At 35.9% G+C, this 18,224-nt stretch overlaps 1 protein-coding gene across 1 annotated transcript; it reads right to left on the minus strand.

Moving 5' to 3' along the window:
• Positions 1-11,397: 11,397 nt before the first annotated feature.
• Positions 11,398-17,564, minus strand: LOC107684598 (small nuclear ribonucleoprotein Sm D2). The gene is made up of 3 exons (XM_016480892.1): positions 17,442-17,564; positions 15,320-15,499; positions 11,398-12,616 (listed from the first exon to the last, which is right to left on the minus strand). Coding segments are annotated over exons 1-3 (357 nt in total). The 5' UTR covers positions 17,444-17,564; the 3' UTR covers positions 11,398-12,441.
• Positions 17,565-18,224: the final 660 nt, after the last annotated feature.

Genomic DNA, 18,224 nt, shown 5'->3' on the forward strand with positions numbered 1-18,224 from the left:
CTGTCAAAGCCAGACAAAACGGATGACTTGGAGTGTGTAAACACTGAGAATGGACACACTTGCTGCTGTGATGACCCACCTCCAATAGGTGCGAGTAACAGAACAGAAAGTGAGTAACAGACCGAACTCACACAAGCGGCCTCAGTCATTATCGATACTATGTGTTACATTGTAGCGCGCAAAACTAAGTAGCTACACACAAAAGCGACGGCAACAAATGTGCTTTGACGCGCTTTACCTCATTGTTCGACGACAGTGCGGGTCCTCTTCAGACGTAAAGCCGAACTTCCAGAGGCGAAAACACAAGAGAAACCGACGAGATCCTCATGGATAAACCCACGGAGGGGTTTGGTGTTTTTGTTGAATCTGTGGGAAGAAGGATAAGCAGCACAGCACGATGATTTCCTGGTTGAGGAGTGAAGGAGGGGGTTGGAGGTGAAGTGTGGATAGAGTTGCTACTGGAGCTGGGCTTGTGTCAACTCTAATCAGTATCCTAGACTCATGTCTCGCTCCGAGCAAAGTCTACACATATTCCCCCCCATTCCTTCGTCTCCATTCGCGCGGCTGTTTGTAAAGTATGGACGCGGTTTTCGACAACTCCTCTCGTTCGCCGGTCGGTCTGTTAACGTTCAACTCGCGACCGAAACCCAACCTGCTCCTCAACTCTGAGGAAGAGCTTTCATTCCTGTCTGTCTCCCCCTCCCGAGCTGAAAAACAGGCAGAGAAATGTACTCATCCACTCCCTAGCGGCCGAGCTCCATAATCCCAGCCCTGCGTTACAAATGAAATTCTGCTAATGGGAATGACACGACGAGTTATATTTCTGATAGGGCTGGGCGATATGGGCAAAACAATTATCACGATAATTAAAAAAAATAAAATAATTTTTTTAAATGTAGTGATAAAAAAAATATCACGATAATTATCACGATACTTTTTCATATCAGTCGATATAGATAATTATCACGATAAATGTCAAATCTCTATTTTTTTCAAGTTTAAATGCAGATTTTTGCACCCAAGTGAAAGTTGTAGAAACCTGACTGTTAATTGTGGTTTCAGGGTGCTTTCACACTAGCACTTTTGGTGCGCACCCGGGTTCGATTGACATCAGAGTTCGTTACGTTTGGATGATGTGAACACTGTTGTCCGAACTCTGGTGCGCACCCCGAACCGTACCATAAGTGCCAGCCGTTATGTACTGAAGTTTTGGAAATAAAACCAATGGTTCAAAAACAATAAATGTGAATGTGTAATTAAAAAAAATAAAATAATTTTTTTAAATGTAGTGATAAAAAAATTATCACGATACTTTTTTCATATCAGTCGATATAGATAATTATCACGATAAATGTCAAATCTTCATTTCTTTCAAATTTAAAGCCAGATTTTTGCTCCAACGTGAAAGTTGTAGAAACCAGACCATTAACTTGGGCTCATTATAATGATTTAACAAAATAAATATCTAAATAGCAATATTAATTTCTTAGTTTCTGCATGTTCTAATGAGTGATATTGTTTCAAATAAAGAAACAGGTTTGGGTTGCCTGATAATATTAATAATAATAATAATAATAATATCACTTTTTGTATCTTAGAAATGCACATTTGATAGTAGCTTGAGTTGGGATGCGGAGGTAAATTTTTGTTCATTATCAAAATCAGTAACATCTGTAAAAATTGTAGCGATCTCCGTTTTATTAAATTTATTCTGACCAAGTTTTTTTATTTATTTATTAAGCATTGGTCTCCCATAGTAGCATACATTTAAATCGTGATAAACAAACAAATATATGGTTTTTAGTTAGCCTATTTGTATAAAAAACTGTAGTCTAAAAACACTGTGTAAATGCACGCATGCTATAGCTTAATCACAAATTCACACTATAATTATATACCATTACTCCTGTAATAAAAATCAATGTGAATATCCCACATTTCTGCCACAATACCATGGTGCAGTGAGTGTTACTAGGCCTACAGTAAATCCATGGTAAATGATGGCGATGTGTAGATTGAAAAGCCTTCTGACTGTCTCGTTGCACACAGTGTTTCTCCTGTCTGGCTTTAAAGGGGTCATATGATGCGATTTCAAGTTTTCCTTTCTCTTTGGAGTGTTACAAACAAATATATGGTTTTTAGTTAGCCTATTTGTATGAAAAACTGTAGTCTAAAAACACTGTGTAAATGCACACACGCTATAGCTTAATCACAAATTCATACTATAATTATATACCATTACTCCTGTAATAAAAATCTATGTGAATATCCCACATTTCTGCCACAATACCATGGTGCAGTGAGTGTTACTAGGCCTACAGTAAATCCATGGTAAATGATGGCGATGTGTAGATTGAAAAGCCTTCTGACTGTCTCGTTGCACACAGTGTTTATGCTGTTTGGCTTTAAACTAGTTTAATCACCGAGTCATTTGTGTTCATTGCTGAATACAAGTGCTTCACACTGGATCTCACAGCGCTGCTTAATGCTTGCGTGACCGAGTAAACACATCTGCTCTAGAGAGCTCGCGCCGCTCTTTGATCCGAGCGGATAAACGGTCCGTGTGCCGCAATTCAAATGAGTCGCACTGTTTCGTTCCGCTTTTGGCGCATAAACATTATATCGAACATTTATCCAACTCTTCATATCGTTTTATCGAGAAAAATTACATCGAGATAATTATCGTTATCGAATTATCGCCCACCCCTAATTAAATAATATAAAATAATTTTGTAAGACTTTTTAATTTAACTCAATTTTAATTATACTGAATAAAAAAAAAGCCAATAAAATAACCACACTTTTATTGAAAGTAACACAATAAAGTTGGACAAAATATATATTAATATTAAATATCAACATATTCTTTTTATTTAGTTCTATGCAACAGAATCAGATGAAACAAATTAATTTTACTAATTATCCAAATAATGTATAGTCCTTTGTATAGTCCTGTATAGTCCTTATACAAAGCTATTATTATCAGAGCGTGTGAGCAGTAATGATCTTTAAAAAAGCATCATATGACCCCTTTAAACTAGTTTAAATCACAGTAATTTGTGTTCATCGCTGAATTCAAGCACGTCACACTGGATCTCACAGCGCTGCTTAGTGCTCACGTGACCGAGTAAACGCATCTGCTCTAGTGAGCTCGCGCCAAGCAGGGGTTTGAACTTTGATCCAGAGCGGATAAACGGTCCGAGTGGCGCGCTTCAAATGAGTCGCGCTGTTTCGTTCCGCTTTTGGCGCATAAAAATTATATCGAACATTTATCGAACTCTTGTTACCGTTTTATCGTGGAAAATTATCTTGTGATAATCATCATTAGTGATTTATCGCCCAGCCCTACTCTACATGTATTTTATTCTATTTCTATTCTTTTATGGCTCATAATAGCAATTGATTGTATTTTTTTTATTCATTGAAAAAAAAGTAATGAATTTGTCATGCTGCAGGACAGTTTAAAAGTAATGAGGTGGTTAAAATATGGTGACCAGTTACTGGATCTAGGAAGTGCTCTTATATACTCATAAACACTTCAAACTAAAATTCGGATGTTGTTTGGTGGGGAGAAGTAGCGCATGGACACGTTACCAAGAAAGAATGTGTTTTGTTAGTGACAATTTTGACTGTGATCTTTCAAACAATTAAGCGCTTGTGTTGCTTAAGTTTTACTTTGTGATGTGTGGATATCAAAGAAGTTGTACATTACATATTCGTTTGATGTATAGCCTATGCTTACAATACCCACGTGAAATGTTTATTGTATGTCACGAGTGTGTTGCATGCTGTGTTCATTTTCAAAAAGTATACCGTGATATGTTCATCTATCTATCTATCTATCTATCTATCTGTCTATCTATCTATCTATCTATATCTATCTGTCTATCTGTCTTCGCGATAGTTATCGAATTATCGCCCAGCCCTAATTTCTGACTAAAAAGTTTTTAATATAATCTCCCATCTTTATATGTGTTGTGTTGTACATTACATATTCGTTTGATGTATAGCCTATGCTTACAATACCCACGTGAAATGTTTATTGTATGTCACGAGTGTGTTGTATGCTGTGTTCATTTTCAAAAAGTATACCGTGGTGTTATATGTTCATCTATCTATCTATCTATCTATCTATCTATCTATATCTATCGGCCAAGTTGAAAATGGTCTTTAAAATGATGTGGCATCTGTAAAGTGACAATATGTGTCCACACAAGTCATTTAAATTAAAAAAGAAAAAAAAGAGAGAAATAGCTTGCATGTAAAGATCAAATATCACCTCATTTACTGGCATTTCTTTGGATAGATGGAAAATATCCAACCATGTGTGTCACATCTGCCACCTGTCTGTTTGGCTGTCTCGCGTTCTCATGCACAAATAGTTTGTCTCATGTCTGGAAGTCTAATAAAATCTTCAAAATCAAATGCCAGAGTAGATATGGATATGTCCGATTATAAACCATCCATAATCCTGCAGAAGGCAGTTTACATCACTCACAGAGATGATAAAAAAAAAGTCCCTTTGAAGTAATTATGTAAACCTTTGATAATTACATAATCAGATTTTCATCCTATCAGGCATGTCATTTTGGTTCAGAGGAGAACACATGAGAAAAGACACAGATGTACAACTATCAAAAGACCTTTTGTAGTGTGTTTGTGCCTGTGTAATGTGAATTATACACATCTGACTGCTTTGATAAGCGTCTTATCTAAAAGGAAACTAGTGAGTTGTAATTTTAGGCTCACCCCTCCTCCATTGAGCCACTTTTACAAGCTCCCATTCTGGCTCTGATGGCACAGTTTCACAGGATAGAGCCTCAGACTCTGTGGCCCTATAACATTCTTTACACTCTTCCAGAATCATGCTTTTAAGTGCAGAAGGCATTCAAATATGAGACAAACAGAGTAATGCAATAAAGCATGAAACACCATCAGGAGAACACTGTGCATATTGTGTGAGTGTGTTTGTCACTGGCTGACAACTTAAAGGGAATTATAAAGAATTTACAAAAGCATTCTGGACAAAGGCCAAACAACACTGACCCAGCTTATGAACACTATCAAATGTATGAGCAATCTGCAATCACTTGACTTGTGCAAAACAAACAGAAAAACAGTCAGTTTTATTCTTCTCCTAAAATTGACAGTCATTTTCAAATCCTTGGCAAATTTAAATAATGGTTTATTACGTCACCTAGTGAACAATCTTTGGCTATACATAAACAATAAGCCATTTATCCTGTTTACCACTAGATGGGGATGTAAGTACATACATACAGACACGAGACAGCCTACTGATTATAATAATAATAAAATGCTATTATCTATTAAATTAAAATACATTTTTAATAATTAAATACTTTGGTTTGAGCAATTTTGCCATGTCCCTGCATTCTCAGAAAAAAAGGTACAAAGCTGTCCCTGGGACCATAAGTATACAAACGCTAAAAGGTACATCTTTGTACTATATTCACCCCTAAATCGTTCATATTAGTACCTTTTGAAACTGTTACGTCCCAGTGACAGTTAAATTTTAAGAAATATTCTTCATTTTTCTTTCTAAAACTGCAATGTTTTAAACAGAATATATTATTGTTTTAATTTGTGATTTTTGAATATCACTTTCTATCCTGTTTATCTTGTCAGTAGCAATGGTTGTGATGAATTCTGTGATGTTTTGTGGTGTTAGTTGGTTTGTGGCAGCCTAAAACATCTAATCTTGTTTGATTATACTTACAGAAATCATATGAGAAAATCAAAATGTCTAAATACGGTTAAGAAAACATACAAAATATCTTCTGTTTGTCATCTAAAACCATGTACTCAGCGATGGCCAACTCTCCATTTTCATCATTTTATGCATCCTGTTAATTTTCCATCCAAGCAAATAATGAAGTATTAACTAACAATGTATAATTAAATATTTCTCTAAATATAGGCCTACATTTACAAACATTTCCTTAAACTACAACACAAGCAGGTTCATTTTAGTATCATTGAGATAATGTTATAGTTTTTAATATTATTATTATTATTTTAATGACTACGTGGTTTTAATTCATTTTTATTTTAGTTTGAGTTTAGTACATCAAGATAAGATAAACTAAATGAAAATGAGAAATGTTGCCTTATAACTAGCTGAAATGGGCTAAAATATATTATATATATTTTATTTTATTTTAAGTAACAAATTGTTTTAAGTGAAAGTGAAAGTGACGTGACATGTGGCCAAGTATGGTGACCCATACTCGGAATTAGTGCTCTATGTTTTATGGTTTTAGTTAAATATAATAACCCTGAGCACAAGCACGTTTATTGGTACGGCATAATAGGAATGAGCCAGGTATAACTAACGTGCTGTGCGCACAAACAGACAGAGAGATCAGGGCTGCGTTCAGCCCCGATAAAACGGTGCAAAACGTTTTTTAAACGGAAACGGTGGTGCGTTGAACACCCTGTTCTGAAGGATCAAGAGTTGCAACTATGGCAGCTGAGAAGGCCATTCTTTGTGTTAGTTTTGAAGAATTTTCGGAGCCTGATGAAATCGGTATAAATGCGTGTTTAATACTGCAAAATACGCTCGATGGTACAGTCACTGCCCTTGCCCTCCAGAATAAAACAGAACATCCCAATCAAATGAAGGGATTTGTGGAAACTGTGGTTCCTAATTATTGTGATCCAACATTTGCCTCGCATTTCAGGATGAAAAGACAAACATTTCAGGTGAAGGATAATCTACTTCTTACCTCCGAGACTGTGTTATGATCTATATGACCTTATTATTTTTATTGTGAGTATTAGGCTTATCATTATTGCTGATCACTGTTGTTGTGCTATGATATTGTAATATTTACCATTATACATGTTGCTGCTGATTGGGCTGACATGTTTGACACACCCACCAAACAAGAGAAAACGCATCTCAAACCCCGTTGCACACCGTTTCCAGGACACATGTCGTTCAAACCGGAAACCGTAGCAAAACGGTGCACACCGGTTTGAGCTTGAACTTGCCCCAGGAGCGCACAAGCGTTGAGAAGCCAAAGGGTGACAGCACAGTTCAAGCGCAGTTTGTGCATCCTGACTGTGCAGTCATCCTTTGGCTACCCAGTGCGTGATCCTGATCTCGTGGCTGCGGAGCTGCTTGGAAACAAACTGCGGCGTGTCGAGTTACCGCGCGGGGCGACAGTATCGCGTTGCGCGCGCGGGGGAGACTGAGTATCGACGCGTGACCGATCGCTATCATAATCACACTTCCCCTCTTATCGCCTCAACTTGCTGAATAAAACATACCGCTTTCCTGCCAAGAGCAGTCACCCCGAGCACACTTATTCAAGTTCATCTCACACTCCGAGAAAGCAGAAAAAATTAGAAAGATGGATAAATCTTGATATAAAACACCTTCTGAAAACTAATGTGTGTCATTTCAAGAATTATTCCTATAAAATGAGACTTTCAGAAATATGCTCCGGTCTGCCTCGAGAACCTTATTAATTATAACAATGGCATGAAAAGGTTCCCAAAATGTCCATCAGGTGTGGTGTTATATGCAAATTTCAGTGTTGTTATATTTTTCATATTCATTCATGAGTTATTCTTTATGATTCTTTCTTTTATTGCTGCTTCACATTACACACTTATAACACATATACTCAGTGTTGGGGAAAGTTACTTTTAAAAGTAATGCATTACAATATTGCGTTACTCCCAACACTGCATATACTCAAGTATTATTCATTTATTCTCTTTATTTCCATTTATACTCATATTCCATTGACGTAATATATATATTTTCTTCATTTGACAAATAAGAACGTACATCTTGTTACGCTCAAGTGATGTTTGGATAGGATGTTGGACACTTATTCTCTGCAAAAAAATATTTTTATATGCAAGGATGTTTGCTAAATTTGTCTTCTGTCTTTTGAGGTACTAAGTGTTCTTTTCCAAGAACTGATATTTGAATTTGTAGAGTGATATTTGAACATTGCCAAGATCTGCTGTTTCTGCTCAAAGGGTGTAAAACCACAGCCTCACCTGTATTTGTATACGATCATGGCAGCTCATTGTCATGTCAACGTGACCTGAGCTTTGAACTTCAAGTTACTTTAGGTGGAGGAAAACATTTGGCAAGATGTAGATAGTGACACAATGGATAAACTCGTTTGAGGTTTATCGATCATCAGACATAAACATCTTGTGATGTTGTAAGAGGATGTACAGTATGTCTTTAGCAGGCTATATATATTATTCCAATTGGCTTTTCAGACAGCTTCTTTTCTTCTGCTCATATCACATGCTCCAGAGGCCTTTGTCTTTTGACTTCTGAAGATTATTATACTTAGGTTAGAGTAGCCTACTCTCTTAGAGATTTTAAGTAGAAGTTACGCAGTTTGAACTTTGTAATCATTTTTCTTTTTAATTTTAATATTTAATTTCTGTGTTATCATTTATGATTTTGTCTTAAATAAATTATGATTTCATCTGAAAGACTTCGACTGCCTGGATTTTACTGCATCAAGGTGTTGAATGGTTTGTTTGGTGGGTTGTTAATGGGATTTTCAATGTGTTTTCTTTGAAACATTTCCATTACAGAAGCGAAATGAAGATACGCAGATTGAAAATGGCTTGTTTTTCATGTGAGTTTATATATTATCCAGTAAACTGAGTCATATAATGATGGGAATATGAAAATGTACTGAATATTAGGAATGACCCTGGAGTCTAGAAGTGCTTCAGTGGGTTTCATGGATGTAGGCCACTCATTAAAGCAGCACTATGTAACTTTTTCTATGTTCAAAATTTGCCAAATGTATATGAGCGAGTACATCATGAATTCATCTTCCAAACCGCGTTTTTGTCTTATTCTGAATCACTACGGTACACTTATAATAAGTACTTCTATTTGGACTAGTGTAGCCTGGTCGGGTCGTCACCGCTGCGGAGTAACACATACCTGCGTGAATCGCCATAGACATAAACTTAGAGAAGTAGCTCCGGTTGGAATGTTCTTCCGCGGGATGTGTGCAGTTCTGTTTAGTAACCGCTAGAGCGCCAAAAGTTACATAGTGCTGCTTTAAGCAGTAATGTAACAACAAAAGTAAATATGCCATGAACAATTTCAGGTCACATTTCACTCACAGATATTTGATAAAGGCTTTATCCAATTTCTGGAAATGTAGAAGTCCCAACATCCTTAAAATGTAGGCCCTAGCTATCAAAAGCAAATGTATGTGGCATTTTTAATGTAAATAGAACACTTTTCAAATGTAACATTTCATAAAAGCTTAATTTCGAGTGATAAAGCAAGGAGTAACAGAACTAATATGCCTAACTATATTTCATGTTCAAATATATATATATATGTTCAAATTATGCATCTATAACATAGAGCCATGTAAATATGACTTTCAAATAAAAAGTCCATTCCATTCTGTATTTTGCTGTGTTATTCACATTTTCATTAACAAGCCAGTTTTTAACACTGTAAGAGTGTTTGTAATATTAATAACATTTGTAAATGTATAACATGGTTTTATACACTGACAATTCTCCAACATTTTGGATATTTTTCCAAATATATATATATATATATATATATATATCTGTACACCTGTGGTTACTCTACACAAACAGCAAGTTAAATTTGAGGAGAACTGACCTCACACATCCACTAAATATCATCAAAAACCGATTTTTGATTAAGTGTAACTGGGGAAAAAAAGCTCAAAAATTATCTTAGTTCTGAGCACTATTTGTTAGCAAATTTGTAAAAAAAAAAAAAAAAAAAAAAATTTTCCTTTTATTTTTTGTTTAACCCATTGGGGGCAGACTCACTGAATTATGTCCCGTTTAACATAAAAGCTTTAGAACAAGTGAGAGAACTAAAATTAGTAAGCATGCAGTGCCAGATTAATATGGTTTAATTCACATCTTTTTCTGGAGTAATAATGAGGGTCTGTTTTTTAACTGGACGATCAATAATTTGACTTAAACTGTGCAAAGTTATAGAAGTCACAATGAATCAAGTCATAAAGAAGACAAAAGTTCATTTTTTAGGCGAGTGCCATAGGTGGGTTGTTCAGGATATTACATTATCCATTGTTTTATGGGATTATTTCTGTGTACACTAATGTAGCTGTCAAGAAAGTGGAGAAAATGTTTTTACTAATAACAGACACTAATATGCAGTAAGGTCAGGAACGTTATTTTTTTTTCCTGCCAAGTAAGGATTAAGTATTCACTGCTGAGTGATGAGTATTTAATATTTATGTTTTAGACGGTACATATCATATTGTATAAACAAACCAAGGTCCAGTAGACAATTCCCCACAAAATGATTCGCTGTTGAAAAAAGGACATCTCAAACATGACCAAACCACTCCAGACTTGAGCTTATAAATCACAGCAGTTCACGATAAGATCTCAGGCTGAAGCATCACCTGTAAGTCAGGACTCTAGTATTCAGAGCTTCAGGCAAACCTACACGCAGCATCCAGGTGCAGCGGCCCAGGGAAAAACTCCACACGGCAGTATGTGCCTCTCACTGCTGGACAGCAGGAACTGGAGGAGTTTGAACTCAGTTCACGAGTCTGGGAAATTGTCATGAACTGATTGTAAATGGTACACATGAACACACTGTAAATGGTACTGTAATCCATTTTCAAGTGTTTCTTTACCATTCAATCATTGATCATACTTCAGCAGCTTTTGTGAATCTGTACTCAAAACTTAATTTTTAAAAGCGTACAGGCTCCAAGATAAGTTTATGGGATTTTTTTCACCCATTTACTGCTGACCAGGAATAAATTCAAGATGCTTCAAAAAGTAAAACTGTATCATTTAAGGTGTCATTCATGTCCACACGGTGTGGTAGAAATTATGAGCTTAAGTGTAATACTTACAATATCATAAAAGTAATATTATGAAATATTATTACAATTTTTTTTGCTTTTAAATATATTTTAAAATTGTATTTATTCCTGTTGGCAAAGCCGAATTTTCAGCAGCCATTACTCCAGTTTCACTAATATACGTATTTGATTTTGAGTGTTTTTTTATTTTTTTGGACATTTTTTATTGAAAACCTAATACCTTTGTTTACACTATGGTACATTTTTCGGGATATTTTGATGAATATAAGGCTAAAAAAACAGCATTTATTTGAAATATCATTTTTTGTAACATTTATATCTTTACTTTGATGAATTTAATGCATCCTGACTGAGTAAAAGTATTAATTTCTTAAAAAAAAAAAAGTTAAAATCCTTCCAAAAAAAAAAAAACGGACCCCAAACTTTTGAGCAGTGTATATTTTTTTTAATTGATCCGAGCAATAAACATCATGATGATTGCCTAATCAAACAGTGATAAAAGTAATAAATCTAAATATTTTAATCTAACCCTTATTAACAATTGATATAATTTAACGAAGCAGATTCCATCAGTTTACATTTGTTTTTATCCAGCTTTGTATTAAAACACATTAAAATAAATGAATAAATATGATACCAGTGGATCACAATAACCCAAACTGATACAGTGTTAAATTTTCACCGTTCCACTGAATATTTAAGTGATTTCCTGAGACTGTCCTCTCAGGTCAAGTCCTGAGATAACCATTTTGTCCATATATACTTTTAAAACAATTAAATCTAGATTTTTTTTTTTACCATGGTAAACCCCATTCAGAAAGCCTATTCTAATTTTTCAAAACATACATTTCTGTAATTTTCAAAAACATCAAATCAGTTTTAACAAAAAGGAATGGTTTAAAATGTCTTTTAGTACGAGGGGTCAGCGGAGCCCACAGTGGAGGGCAGGGGTGTGAAGTGACAGTCAGCACATCTGGTCACATTAATAATGCAGAGCGCTTTAAACGGCAGTTTGTCACTTATTGAGTGCTGCCTGCTGAAATCTACACTGACACCCAAGCTGCTGCCAAGGGACTCTACCAAATGAGTCAGATGAAGGGAGGGGGACAGAGAGGATGAGAGGGGCAGCAGACAGTGAGAGGGGAGGAAAGAGGACAAACGGCAACGTGAAACTTTTGTCTGAGGAGCACTCTTTCTGCTTTGTCTGTTAATGGTTAATTTCTGATAGAATCATACAATAGATTTAGAGGTTTGAATATCCAAACGTTTATTTAGAAAAAAAGCACATTTTTATACAACTTAAACAAAAAAGGTTCAAATGGCATCTTCTTTGCATCTTTTCTTTGACCAGACAATCTCTCAAAATGATGCTAAAGATTTCCCATCAAAATACAATTGTTGCATATGCACTGTTCCTTGAGTGCAAAAGACTTAATCTGCTCAAAGGTCTAATTAACACTTTAACACGGGCTGGTAAGTCAATGAGAGTTGAGCTCACAGGTGAGCTGGTGTATGAGTGTCCAGGAGATCACCTGTACTTGAACAGATGCGTTACACGTCAGGTTTATTTCCCGGTGATGAGTGGGTTTCTCAGCACCACGATGACTGAATCGCCTCTCAGGAACATCTTTGAGATGTACCGATCCTTGTTGACTGGCTTTGACTTCTTCTTGCCCTTGCCACTTTTGGGCACCTCCGTCCACATTTCTTTCACATTCTCTAGAACCATGTTACAATGCCTAAAAATCCAGAGAAAAGAGACCGTGAGGATCTAAATTATGAAAACCTCTTTTTTTTGTTTACCACTTGTATCGAAATATGATGTGACCCAATTCATTTCATTTCAAGCAAAATGAAAAGCATGTGTGTCTTGAGATAAATCTGAATTGATTTCCTATCTGTCAGAAAGAGGTGATGCAGATCATAAATCTATTAAATAGAAGAATAATTGCAGCATAAAGCTTCGAATCAGACTACCTGCACAATCAGCGTTGTAAAAAAAAAAGTGTGTATGTGACATTTCAGTCCTGTGCTGCGACCGCACATGCTTAGCGGTAAAAAAAAAACTTCAGAAAATAAGTATGATATATGCAAGCATCAGTATAATGTTCGAAACACCACCCATGCGGCTGAGAACGGCGTTTGGCTGAACATGTAAATATGTGCCGCACGCTTTTACTCTCAATAACAAAATAAACACACAACAAAAATGACAGCGGTGAGAAAACAGCAGTTCAGAAAGCATCTGATCATATATGTGAATATGTTTCCACTAGCTCTGCAATAGGATCTTTGTATTCAATTGTTTTAAAGCAAGCAGCTTTACAGTATTAAACATGAAAAACTGTTTCATTTCAGCTTTCATTTATTACAACTTCAATTTCAACTATAAAGCGGCTCCAGTGTATTCATGTCTTACTCGCCTGACTTCAAGAGACTGAACAAATGAAATGAGAAGATCGTCACGTCAAAGGCAGAGCCCCAGAGCACACCTACTTATTATGTAATGGCCATTGACCAATGATAGTTTGAAGGTGTTTACCAGCCGAAGCTTTTGAACTCCTGAAACAAACTCCAAATGAACATCATTTTGAGCTGATTTTTGTTCAGAATGCCATTACACTAGTTCGATCTTTGATCACTTTAAATATAATGTTGCACCAAAGACTTTTGAACTCAAATTTACTCCAAACACAAATGTATTGTAATTTTAAATCTTTACCAAACATTGCCACTATCCTTCAAACCACTAGGTTTTACACATTCGTCGCAAGACAAAAATTTAAATATAATAAAATTTAGTATGATCACTGTTTCTTTTATATATTTTAATAAGTACAGGTCAGAATAAGTATGTTAGTATGTAATATGTATGCAAGTAATAAGCAAAGCACGTTTTATTTTTACATAAATATATCTGTTATGCTGGATAACAATGGAACATTATTTCACCCATATTTTGCCATTATATTTTCACACAAGTTATTTGAAACATTCAAGTAGACACTTTACTTGCATTTAATATGCTTTCTATGTATAGAACGAATTTGACACGGGCACCAAAATGGGACATCTCGTCTTTGACCCATACACATATTTCATCTTATACACTAATTATAATGCAATTTTCTCTGTACAACAACGCAGATACACATATATACAGCTGGCTAATGAGAGGTCTGGATAAAAGGTGTTTATTGTGTTTGAACTGATTTTGAGGATGGCACATTTGGCGTTTCTCGGGGATCTTGCTGCACATATCTCAGGCAAGAGCATGTCATATGTTTAGGGCTGGGTATCGAGTTCGATACTTTTTAGGCACCGACCGAATTGCCTCGATACCATCGAGTATCGAAAAACGTCTCGTCGTTCGGTACCAAATTTCGATACCTAAGGGGTTAATCTCATCAGCGTCAGTGAGCCAATAAGCCTGCAGCACTAGATGGTGTGTTCGACTAGAAGAGGTGCGACGCAGATCGATCCTCCGTGAGAGCGATTCGAAAGCGCACGGAGCAGTCTGCTCTCTTCAGCTCTCATGGTACTGTAATACACCGATTGGTCTGCACTGCACTGTCGGTCCGCGTCAAGTCGAACACACCTACTAGTTTACACCAGTTACACTCAGAGATGTGGCGCACACGTAAGGCTGTAGTGCGAATGCGTCCCAGCCCCCTTAGATGTAAGGCTACATTTACACTGGTGCGTTTATGTTTTAAAATGAAAACGATCCTCGTCATACTGGCGTTTCCACTGCGTTTCAAGCTGGCTTTCCACCATCTCCGAGAAACCACCATCGAGTGTTTGTAATAACTTCCGATTAACGTCTAATGTGTGTTTTGGCTATGTAATGTTACTGAAATTAAATGTTATTACCTCTGACTCGGAGCAGCGATCATGGAAGAGAGAGCACAGGCAGACAGCGCTGGAAGCTGCTATAGATATTGTAATCTTGTTAAAATTGATTTCATAAAATTGGTATTAAAAAAAAGTATCGTTCAGGAACCGGTATCGAAGTCAAGGTATCGGTATCGATATCGAAAATTTTTGAACGATACCCAGCCCTGCATATGTTTGCTAAAAATGATGCTAAAAGTAAAAGGCTGTAAAGTAAAGATATGGAACACCCTTACATGAAGATGGTTTGGGAATGTTTTATGCACACGGCCGCTCATTTAGAACACTCATTAACATTAGAACAAGGCTAAGAACAAATGTGTGTGTGTTATGTTGTGAATTAGGCTGAAGATTTCTCCTGTGCATACAAATATAAAATAATCCACACAATTATTAGTAAATAAGACCCACTGTCTTGGCATAAAAGTTTTTTGCGTTCTAATATTTGTATCGGATGCGATCGGCTCAACAGAAATCTGTGAAAGTAAATAAAAACAGTGTGTAGTCACTGAGAACATTATAGTTCATAAATCAAACGCATCAGGTACCTGTCGAATGCTTTGACTCTGCCCAATAGCTTCTTATTGTTGCGGCAGTTGATAAGAACCTGTGTGTTGTTCTTCACAGACTGGGTGAGTACTGAAAGTGGACCGGTGTTAAACTCTTCCTCCTCTCGCTTTTGGAGCTCCTCTGGAGTCATCTCAGATTTGGGCTTGTTTAACAAACTCCTAATGAGGACAATAAGGAATTTCAGGAGTTAGAATGTCTGGATAAAGAGCTGAGATAAATATCACAGTTTACAGTACATATACACTGCCGTTCAAAAGTTTGGGATCAGTGAGGTTTTGGCGCTTTTCCACTGCATGGTACGGCACGGTACGGCTTGGTATCATGGATTGGCCGGAGAGAATCGTCACTACCTGCGTCACTGAACTTGCGACACAAACACAACAGAACCGCTAGATTTAAATCAGCACAGCCAGCGAAGGATCGAACGCAACTGTTTGGAACGAGCGCACCTTTTTTTTAACAACCAAAAAGTGTTGTTGTCTGTTGCAGAAGAACAGACGTTCCTCTCGTTGATAGCAGAGGAGCGGATCCAGCGAGAGCTTGATGGGGCGACGCGGAATGAAAACGTTTTTTTTTAGGAGTCGTGGTAGTAGAGGCGGCGCAACTATAACCACATGTGAATAATCCCGCCCACTCTAAAGCTGTACTGAACTGCAGTGGAAACGCAAACCGCCCAGTGGAAAACCCCCCAAAAGTGAACCGAGCCGTACCGAGCCGAGTCGTACCATGCAGTGGAAAAGCGCCATTTGTTATGTCTTTTTAAGTCTCTTCTGCTCATCATGGCTGCATTTATTTGATCAGAAATACAGAAAAAAACATTAATATTATTGCAATTAAAATAATGGTTTTCTATTTTAATATACTTTAAAATGGCTTTTTGATTTTTAGTTGCACCTCCTCTATCGTTGGTAGAGCACCTCCTCTCAGTAATTTTAATATACTTTAATTTATTTCTGTGAGTCAAAGCTGAATTTTCAGCATCATTACTCCAGTCTTCAGAGTCACATGATCCTTCAGAAATCATTCTAATATGCTGATTTAATATCAATATTGGAAACAGTTTTGCCACTTAATTATTATTTTTTTTAGGATTATTTGATGAATAAAAAGTTAAAAAGAACAGTTTATTCAAAATAGAAATATTTTGTAACAATATACACTACCGTTCAAAAGTTTGGGGTCAGTATTTTTTTTTTAAAGAAATTAATGCTTTTATTCAGCAAGATAATAAATGATAATAAAGACTTATATTGCTAGTAAAGACTTCTATTTTAAATAAACACTGCCCTTTTTAACTTTATTCATCAAATAATCCCAAAAAAGTAACACAGCTTCCAAAAAAAATATTAAGCAGCACAACTGTTTTCATCACTGATAATAAATCAGCATATTAGAATCATTTCTGAAGGATCGTGACACTGAAGACTGGAGTAATGATGCTGACAATTCAGCTTTGACGCACAGAAATAAATTATATTTTAAAGTATATTAAAATAGAAAACCATTATTTTAAATGGTAATAATATTTTACAATATTACTGTTTTTCTGTATTTTTGGTCAAATAACTGCAATCTTGATGAGCAGAAAATAATTCTTTAAAAAAACTTTACAAATCTTACTGATCTCAAACTTTTGAACAGCAGTGTATACAGGTACTAGTTGGAAAATATTTAGCATTCAGTGATTTTTTTTGAAGAATATATGTCAGAAATACCACAAATCTCGAAGCTTTGTTTCATGTTTGAGAAATAGCGATAAACATTAAACACTACAGCAAGTTATTAACAGTATAACGATTCAGACATAAAGTGCACAGAAAGAAACAATGAGAAACACACCCAATAACCGATCAATTGGACAAATGAAAACAACGCTTACAAAACAAACACATAACGATTATATTTACATTTCGCTTAGAGAGGAGAATCCTAATAACCAGTAACGTTACAACAGAAGGTTCATTGTAGCTGCTAACATTAGCATTAGTCTTGCTAAATGACTTCTTCAGCGGTCATCGAACTACGAACTGACTATTTCAGTCCCAGCGGTATCGTTCCAACAGTTTTAATGATATACTGTGCACAGAACCGTGAACTTACATGTTTTATTAGGTTTCGGCTTCTTAACTCTTTTCAGCGAATTGAAATGTGAGCAGCTCCACACAATCGCCTCACGTTTCCACAACGTTGAAGTCACTTCCGGGTCTGCGCCGCCTTGCTCAGTTGAACGTTCCGGTTCCGGTTTTCTCCCGCAAAGTAAATTTATAAACTTGTTTTTAGGTTTTATTACAACTTTATTAGGTAAATTATAATTAATTATAATTTAATTTTAAACTAAATCAAGCATTTGGTATACAGAAATATAAAATACATTATTTTTGCAACAGCAACAATAATAATAGTTCAATAATGTCATCATTATAATAAGGTAATTTTATTTTTCGTACATATACTATTTAATGGCAGGTTGCCATTGTGGCAGATTCCCAGACCAGATATAGTCTGTCCCACTATAAGTTACCATGTGTTCTATATTTCAAATAGGCCTATAAATATAAATATATATATATAAAACTGTAGCTAATAACACATTTATTTAACTATTTAAAATATGGCCAATACATGTAATATATGTATTGTATTTCTTCCAAAGTTTTTAAGTGGAGGATGGATGCATTTTTTTCAGTCCTGGTACCAATAGGCCTACTCATGTGTCTTTTAAAATGCATGTTTAAAAATATTTCATCAAATTCCTTTGTTTTTCCCCTCAATGAGGTGTTTTTATTTATTTATTAATATTTAGTTTCATGTTCTGTGCAGGTGAGTGACTTACAGACCCTCCCTGACACACACACACACACACACACACACACACACACACAC

The sequence above is a fragment of the Sinocyclocheilus anshuiensis genome, unplaced genomic scaffold (genome assembly GCF_001515605.1).
Source record: "Sinocyclocheilus anshuiensis isolate Anshui unplaced genomic scaffold, SAMN03320099.WGS_v1.1 scaffold41, whole genome shotgun sequence".
Classification (NCBI taxonomy): Eukaryota; Metazoa; Chordata; class Actinopteri; order Cypriniformes; family Cyprinidae; genus Sinocyclocheilus; species Sinocyclocheilus anshuiensis.